General features: G+C 41.2%; 1 protein-coding gene across 1 annotated transcript in view; it reads left to right on the top strand.

Annotated features, from left to right (window-relative positions):
- Positions 1-9,410, top strand: part of KCNT2 (potassium sodium-activated channel subfamily T member 2) — a gene marked incomplete at its 5' end in the record, with an annotated part of 86,250 nt that overhangs the window by 67,218 nt on the left and 9,622 nt on the right. The window contains 4 exons of the mRNA XM_006102789.3: positions 3,211-3,322; positions 6,113-6,214; positions 7,840-7,923; positions 9,055-9,183. Coding sequence (XP_006102851.1) covers positions 3,211-3,322; positions 6,113-6,214; positions 7,840-7,923; positions 9,055-9,183 — 427 coding nt within the window. The remainder of the gene's footprint in view (positions 1-3,210; positions 3,323-6,112; positions 6,215-7,839; positions 7,924-9,054; positions 9,184-9,410) is intronic.

Raw genomic sequence — 9,410 nt, 5'->3', positions numbered from 1 at the left:
CAATAACAAATTCTAAAACGTCATGCGTAGTCATAATTTGGGATGGACCCTGTGCGCTAATTTTGGTTTTATGCCCAGCCATGGCCAAAGGTATGCATTTACATCCTGGGTAACTAGGCATGAAAGATTACAAGGCTGTGGACAGGTAATGTACCCATGTTAGAGCTAAGTCTAACCTTATTATCCTCACTATGTTCCTGTCTTTGTTAATTAAACTCATCCGGGCAGGAATTCCCGCTACGGTCACCTATCTGTTTTGCTTTAATACACAATTGCAGCTAGCCCCAGAGTTTTTCTAGTGGCCGGTGACAGAAAGTAGATGGTCTGTTTTTCATCTTTATATTGGTTAGCATAACTGGGCGTGTCAAAGCTATTTACTGAATGAATTAATTCAGGCAGAGAACTATGCCATAGATATTTGACACTTTTCTACAATGATACTCAACATCACTGAGTCAGAGCATAAATGAATTATAGACAAGTTTTAAGTAGAACAAACTATATTATTTTTCAATTACATTATTGCTTTATTATGAGCCTAGTTCCTAGGGAAAAGAGACTGATTATGTCATTTAATATCTAAAATGTTCTACAGGCAAAAAGTATGTAGGTCTTCTTAAGGCTCAGAAATAGCATTAGCACTTTAAATATGCATAATTAAATCTACTAGGTATTTAAATTTTAAATATAAACTGTTATAATGGAATATAAAAAAATAGGTTATAAATATAAAATGCACTGCAATGAAACATTTTATTAAGTCTTACTTAACAGTTCTAGGTTTTCACTAGGTGGCAGACTTAGATAATATGTTCAGTTTCTCAGTTTAAAAAGCATAAATGGTTTCGGCTTATTCATACAGAACAGAACAGGCACACCCCATAAATTTTGTTGTCCTCTCTAATTTCACCTGCACATATTAAGGAAATGACCTGGTTAATCATATTATCACCTACTCTTCCGAAGACCTCAAAATATCTGGCCACACATGTGTATACTTATATTTGATATCATGTGTTAGAAGAGGATTATAGTACCCAAGTAAGCACAGATTTAACCATTTAGAATTATATATATGAAAGATAAAATCTGTATTTCATAAAGAAAAATTCCCAAAGGATGAAATAAATATTCATTTGTCTGCAGCTCTGTTTTTCCCATAAATCTCTTCCCTGGCCTCATATCTCAGCAGTGTTCCAGATGTTTCTCACGAGCTCTCTGTTCACATGTGGTTGACGCTACTTAATCTGTGAACATTTACCCACATTTATCACCCCTAGCACAGTATGTATGGCCTGGTAAATTGTGAACATGTGTAGTTCCCTCTATTGGGCCACAGAGTCTAATTTAAAGGCAAGGATTTCACTTTATACATATTTTTAGACCTTGTAGACCAAAGCTTTCCTTTTCTATTGGGTGTAAATGAATGAACTAAACTGGTTATTCACATGGTCTTGCTGTTTGGGGTAATGGCCAAGCTGTGCACAGTGTGAGAGCTCCCTCTACAGGGCGTTCGCATCCCAATTTCACTAGTAGTCCAAGTTTGCTTTATTAATTTCCACGGTGACACTGTTCTTTTAAAATATTTCTTAAAGAAATACTTTGGGAACTCCCAGATGGTCTGAGATTGGGCACATAGACGCATTTCCTGGGTTTACCAGATGGAGCTATGCCGGCCCAAAAGCCAATGGCTATTTTTTCCTATTAGGCCACTCTTCTCAGTTTTCAATAGTTCCTGGGAGGGAGGGGGGGATGCACTTTTATCAAATTTGTTCTCTTTGGTGGCTTTTGAGTAAGAACAAAGAGCTTCTGAAAGAATATAGATGACACGGTGTTTCTAGCTAAACTAGTTCTATGGTAGCACCCTCTTCATCAAGACTTTTCTCTCCTAAACAAAAAATGCACAAATGAAATTGGGAAATTATTTATTGTACCAAAGATTTATAATTAAAGAAATAGACATACTATTAGACACTGACTAGCTGTCATAATTTGGCAGGAGAGCTAACGTGTGGATAAAACCCACCGGAGTTCAAGACATGTCATAACTCATAAAACTCAAACACGAAGGTGCCAACGTGGAGAGAATGATTCTGACCTGGAGCAATTTTCAAACTTCATCTCAATTAGATCTGAGAGGAACCTGAAGTAATGGTTGGGATCTCAAAAGATGGAGAAAGTAAGGAGGAAAGAAAGTGCATTTCAAGCAGAAATAGCAACGCGAGAAAAAAAAAAAAGGCAAAGAGCTAGGGAAGTAGTCACACCACCACCGCTAAGAACCAGTGAGGATGGTGTGGTGACCGTAAGCTAAGTCCTTCCCAAACAGCATCGTTAAGCTTGACAACAACCCACCTTCACAGATCCTGAGCCTCAGAACTTCCTTAACCGGCCCGAGGTTACAAAATTATTGCAAACACTGAGGATCTGAACAAATTATATCTTTAACCTTAAAAAATCAGCAAAAGAAGTCTTTGTTTTGTTGATATTTCAATCAAATTATTGCAGCTGACTGAGATCAAGAACTATGATATTTCTCAAAACAGAAGTGAAGAAATAAAATATAAATAAAATATAATCACGTTTCCTTGATACACAGGCTGTTTCTTCCTATAAAGGGTGGATTTCATGAAACACCTGATATCATAGTTGTCAAAGGCTCTGACCAGGTGAGGCTCAACTACATGACCACTAAGTTCACCAAGAGGGCATACAGTTTCCCAGACAACCCTGAAAGTATGTATTTTTAAGAATTTGCTAGAGTCTTAACTGAGATGGTGACTGAGGCCCAGTGGAGACAGACGGGAGGGGCAGGTAGTCAGGGAACAGACACCTCGGGCTGCCCAGAGGCAGCAGGCCCAGCCTCCCTGGGGTCAGTGACAGGTTCTGGCCACTCATCACTCAGATCAGGGAGTTAGAGCCGAGGACGGGTATGAACTCACAGTGGCACAGGAGCTCAGAGAGGGCTCCCCTCTTACAAGAAGTGTCGCCCCCTAGAAGGCTCCTGCATCCGTGTTCGGGCACACGGAAGCAAACGCATCTGCAGAAGGAGCAGCTGGAGAAAGGTGTTGTTTTTGAGCCATTTACAGGCTGTTTACATCCTGCGTATTTCCAGTCAGTTCTCGTGTCTGAATTCAAGATATGGGTTCGGCCTGGTGGTTAAAGCACCGTGTGGCATTGTGGGTGTAACGCGCGCGTTTCCTTGATACGCAGGCTGTTTTCCAGTCTCAGCATCATCACTGAGCTGACTCACCCCGCCAACATGAGGTTCATGCAGTTCCGAGCCAAAGACTGCTACTCCCTGGCCCTTTCCAAACTGGAGAAGGTAAGTCGCATTTAACCATTTTGGTTGGAAGAATAATTTCTATATAGAAAGAACTGCCATCTATAATAATAAAAGGGTAATATGCTCATTAGACTGGATGTCCTTCTGGACGTCATTCCGGACGTCCTTCCTGATAAAGCTGGGGCTGCGAGGGAAGCCCGGGTCACAGGTGCCAGAGGGAAGCCGGCAGCCGGGGGAAGGAAGGCCTACTCTTGCACGAATTTCGTGCATCGGGCCTCTAGTGAAATAATAAAAATAATGCTGCTGCTTTGAATTCCTATGTGGGGGATAAAATGATAATGTATAGATTTTTTTTAAAATGTGAATTGATGGATTTGAACTATTTCTATCATAAGTGAATATAATGGAATATCTTATTCTGTCATCATTCATCATAAATTAAAAGCATGATTTATAGCAGAATTAAGTGTAACGGGAATGTGTGTACTCACTCCATTTTGAAGCGGCTCCATTTATGTTATTTTTCTTTTTAAAAAATATATTTTTTTTTGCCGAAACCGGTTTGGCTCAGTGGATAGAGCGTCGGCCTGCGGACTGAAAGGTCCCAGGTTCGATTCCGGTCAAGGGCATGTACCTTGGTTGCGGGCATATCCCCAGTAGGAGATGTGCAGGAGGCAGCTGATCGATGTTTCTCTTCTCATCGATGTTTCTAACTCTCTATCTCTCTCCATTCCTCTCTGTAAGAAATCAATAAAATATTATTTAAAAAAATATATATATATTTTTGTTGATTTCAGAGAGGAAGAGAGAGGGAGAGAGAGAAACATCAATGATGAGAGAGAATCATGGATCAGCTGCCTCCTGCACGCACCCTACTGGGGATTGAACTCACAACCCCGGGCATGTGCCCTGACCTGGAATCTAACCATGGCCTCCTGGTTCATGGGCCGATGTTCAACCACTGAGTCACACCGGCCGGGCCTTTATATTTAATTTTTCCAAGTGCAGTATCTCACACTATTTTTCTCAGATCTGTCACGCCTATCAGGACATTTCCTGAACATTATGGTTCTGCTTGCCCTTCCTCTCATTGGCCCTTCCTTTTGGTGTGGTCCACCTTTTGTTGCTGGGTGTTTTTGTACGACATTACCCTTCTTCTCGGGAATATTCCGGTTCCTGCCACTGTTTTCCCAATAACATGTCCCATGCTTGGTCATTGGTCATGTGGGCTCCTTGACACTCCTGGTAACACAGCTCAGCAGAGAGGGGAAATGTGACAAGTAATAATGCAACGGAGACGAGGGAGACAATAATCGGGAAAACAGAAATTTCCATCTCATTTCCCTCTCGACGCGTCTCATTTCTCTTGTTTCAATGCATTTCATAAAATAGCCTTTTATTCATGCTTATGGCACAATTTGCTTCAAGACCACTTCCTTTAAAATTGCTTTCGAACCATCACCATTCCCCAGTGATGACGACAATTCCACCCCAGCAATCATATGGTAATTACACCCTGATGGACGAGGCGAAGTGATGAAAATGAGAGATGAATAGGGGGGTATTATCATTAGAAAAATAGATTCGGTCTTTGTCCCTTGTTCCTGACACAGAGCTTCAAAAAACCCTTGGAATTTCCTGAGTGACAGGAGTGACTCTTCTTATTCAGACCTTTCAATCATGACTGATTTGCGGCTAAGCAGGCAGGTCCTGGAGGGGCCCTTAGGTAGCTTAGCGATGAGGCTGGTTGCCAGGAAAACGACCCACATGATTAGAAGGTTGAACAGTTCAGCCTCTCACCCCATCCCCAGCTCCAGGGAGGCCAGAGGGACTGGAGATTGAGCTTAGTCACGTGGCTAATGATCTCATTAATTATGCCTAAGTCCTGACACTTCGCTAAAAGCTCTGGAGGAGGAGGACTGGAGATTGTTCTGCTCAGCGAACACGTTGACCTGAGAGAAGAGTGTCGCTCAGACCTGCCCAGATGTATCTTTTCATCTGTCCCTGATTTGCATTCTCTACAATAAAATGATAATAATTAACTGCAGCTCCTTGAACCTGGAAGGAGTGTGGGAAGCCCTGAATTTGCAGCTGGCTGGACGGGAGTGCAGTTGGCTGGCAGAAGGGGGATGGGCACAGGGGCAGTCCGGTGGGCTGGGCCAGCTCTGGGTAGTGAGTGGCAGGATTGAACTGAGCTGAGGACACCCGGCTAATGGCAGAGGGTCCGTGTCAGAATGCAAACCCTCATGTCTGCAAACCATGTAACACTTTATAGTGTGAACGGCAGAGCAACATGCTACCAATGGAGCTCGCTAGCTTCTGGGAGAAACAGGCGAGGATGTAGGAGTGAGAGCAACAAGGCAAAATTCTACAGAATCCGCATTTAAACTCAGGCCAATAAATGTTTATGGAGCATGGATGATGAGCTGAATACCTTGTTACATGTTCAAAATATAACTATGAATGAAGTCATGACGGTCATAGCTAAGAATCATACAATTAGAATATGTTCTTCACATGTTATCAGGAAAATTTAACTAGGCAGAAAAATGTAAAATATGGCCCGGCCAGCATGGCTCAGTGGTTGAGCGTCGACCTATGAACCAGGAGGTCACAGTTCGATTCCCAGTCAGGGCACATGCCCGGGTTGCGGGCTCCATCCCCATTGTGGGGTGTGCAAGAGGCAGCCGATCCATAATTCTCTCTCCTCATTGATATTTCTCTGTCCCTCTCCCTTCCTTTCTGAAATCAATAAAAATATATTTTAAAAAAAGAAAAATGTAAAATATGGAACGCTCACAAATGTTTCCATCTCAAATTTCTGGACAGAAAGAACGAGAGAGGGGTTCGAACTTGGCCTTCATGTTCCGGCTGCCGTTTGCTGCCGGGCGGGTGTTCAGCATCAGCATGCTGGATACACTTCTCTACCAGGTAGGCGAGAATTCTCTTTCTCTCTCTCAAAATGTGTACTTTTCTATTTCACTGAGATTTGATTAAATAAATAATGTGTCTGGTGTTTCTCATGGAGCTGTTGACTTAGGCTCTGAAAGTAATTCAATATTTTATTTCATGGACTTAATGACATAAAATTTAATAAAACATTTTGTAAGAGAAATGTTATTTTTCAGAATAACCTCTGAAATATTTTTAAGGCATGCGTTAGTACCAGGGTCCTACAAGGTTGTTGTTGTTTTTTCTTTTTTTGGCAATTTAATGTTGCTACATTCATATTACTAGACCAAGAAATATCTAAGAAAAAATCACTAGGTTAAAAAAGCTGCCTATTTTATTAATATGTATTTTTTTGAGATAAGATATCAAATTTGTGCCAATAAAATGATGAACCATTTCTTTGGCTTGAACAAAGGGAATGGGCATGTCTTCTTATGTTCTCCTCTGGATGGAAGAGTTTAGTTTTTTGATACCAGCATCAGTAAAATAAATGAGTAATCAAGAAAGTAGTCTAGCCTGTCCAGTGGTTAATAAAGAGCTAATATGCTAATTGCTCAGTGGTTGAGCGTTGACCTATGAACCAGGAGGTTGCAGTTCAATTCCTGGTCAGGGCACATGCCCAGGTTGTGGGCCTGATCCCCAGTGTGAGGTGTGCAGGAGGCAGCTGATCAATGATTCTCTCTCATCATTGATGTTTCACTCTCTCTCTACTTCTCCCTTCCTCTCTGAAGTCAATACAAATATATTGTAAAAAAGAAAGTAGTCTAGTAGATTTATTTAAAAGGCATAACTTTTTAAAAGTCTTTGGTATGCGGAATAACTAGATGATTATTTTTCCAATTTTAGTACTTGAAGATCAAACTGAGGGCAGTCATCCTATATAATAAAGAGCTAATATGCTAATTAGACCAAATGGCAGAATGACTGTCCCAACTTCCGGACGAAGCCGGGGTTTCAAGGGCTGAGCTCCTTGCACGAATTTCGTGCACCGGGCCTCTAGTTGCATTTAATTGATTGAATGTTTGTACATGTCATGGTGAAATGTGTTTGCATTTCACCCACAGCTAAGACTAAATCAAAGACATAGGAAGCATTACGAATGCTCTCACTACTGAGTAGTGTTCTGGCAACATATCAAAATATATCTTATGTGTCAGCACATGGAGTCTGATAATATTTATTACTAAACTATGAACTCATTAATATTTAGAGTTACTGAAATATTAGAAAATTATTCTACTAGAATAGAGCTTAATCTGTAAAACGTTTATATTTCCTTGCAAATATTAGTTCTTCCATGTATTTATGACATTCTCTATTTTAAATCAACTCATTTTTTTGTTAAAAATCTAAAAATGTTTTTATCATGTCTAACAGCATGAATAAAATGTAAGCATATCGAGATATTCTTGAGAATAAATATTTCCATGTCTCCTTATGAACGGCTAACTGGACATGTGTATTTAGGCCACTCACAGGATATATTTTTCACTTCCTGTTTAATGGAGGCTTACTGATGTGTTAGGAGAAACAGCCTGTTAGCAGTAATATGATGCTCACACTGTGGCCAGTCCGCACGTTTCATCATCTTGTTTGTATCGCAGTCGTTTGTGAAGGATTATATGATTTCCATCACCAGACTCCTGCTGGGATTGGACACTATCCCAGGATCGGGCTTCCTTTGTTCTGTAAGTTAATCATTTTTGGCATAAAAGATGGATGGTTCCAATAAACAGTCTGAAGTCCAACGATAATGTACTTAGGCTTATTCTTCTAGGCCATTTCACCCCTAATATGTGCTCAAAAAAAAGTTTTTTAAAATTCCTTAGGAAAAGTTCAAGGGAAAACATTATTTGAAGTTAATAATCAAGATCAATAGCTGTTCAGAATTCAGAACAGGTGTTTTTCCTCACTGTGTCAGAAAAACAGTATCCCTTACTGCAGCCAAGCAGTCCTCACGCAGTTCAATTGAATTGTAATTGTTTGTAAAAGAGTATGCGGTGTCTAAGTGTATTTAAGGTGTGACTTGCCAACAATTCAAATTGAGGATTAACAAAGGACTAGTATGTGTACCCCCCGCTGTGAGCCCTGTGCTCATCCTGCTAAGGTCTTTCTCAACACGGGTGTTCGTAGAACTCGGGATGGACAATTTTGTTTTGTGCTGGCGTGTCCTTTGTACGTTAAGAGTTCCAGCATCAGCAGACCCTACCCACTAAGTCCCAGTGCAGCCTCTGGTTATCACACCATTTAAAACAGTCTCCACAGCCCTAACCGGTTTGGCTCAGTGGATAGAGCGTCGGCCTGCGGACTGAAGGGTCCCAGGTTCGATTCCAGTCAAGGGCATGTACCTTGGTTGCGGGCACATCCCCAGTAGGAGGTGTGTAGGAGGCAGCTGATTGATGTTTCTCTCTCATCGATGTTTCTAACTCTCTATCCCTCTCCCTTCCTCTCTTTAAAAAATCAATAAAATATATTTTAAATATACATATATATTTAAAAATAAAAAAATAAAAACAGTCTCCACAACTTTTCCAACAAGTCCCAGCTGATTACCAGTGACTGCTGTCTCCTGAGGTTGAGCTAACCCAATGTCATACTGCCCCGCATTGACTGGCTGCTTTACTAGGTTGGGGTGAGCCCCAGGAATAGGCTGCGATGGGGTGCCTTCGATAAGTTTAATACACAGATGAATGAGCACTTACGAAATGGCATGTTGAGATTTCAAGATATCAACAATTTCCACCTGTAAGAAGTAAAAACATAACCACCGGGTTGTTACTTCTGAAGCAGTTGAGATGTCAGTAATCCCTGTGTTCCAGATAAAGATCACCGAGGAGGACCTCTGGATCAGAACGTACGCCCGGCTCTACCAGAAGCTGTGCTCCTCCAGCGGAGACGTCCCCATAGGGATCTACAGGACCGAGTCTCAGAAGCTCGCTGCGTCTGAGGTTTGGGACTATCACAATATTCCAGAGTTCATGCGTAACCCGATCGAAGGCAGCCAGCCCTATCAGAAGAGACGCAAACCTCTCCCTTAAAACATTACTAGGTTATGGTTTCATGCCTTGAAGGATAAGTGACATTATAGGAACAGAATATTTTGAGTATTTGGTCTGGCGAGATGATTATTTCCACATATTTGTAGGAAATCAAACTATTACAGAGACAGGACGAG

Source organism: Myotis lucifugus, unplaced genomic scaffold (assembly GCF_000147115.1).
Source record: "Myotis lucifugus unplaced genomic scaffold, Myoluc2.0 scaffold_428, whole genome shotgun sequence".
Classification (NCBI taxonomy): domain Eukaryota; kingdom Metazoa; phylum Chordata; class Mammalia; order Chiroptera; family Vespertilionidae; genus Myotis; species Myotis lucifugus.
The sequence above is the reverse complement of the archived record's forward strand: the minus strand, read 5'-3'. Positions and strand labels throughout refer to the sequence as shown.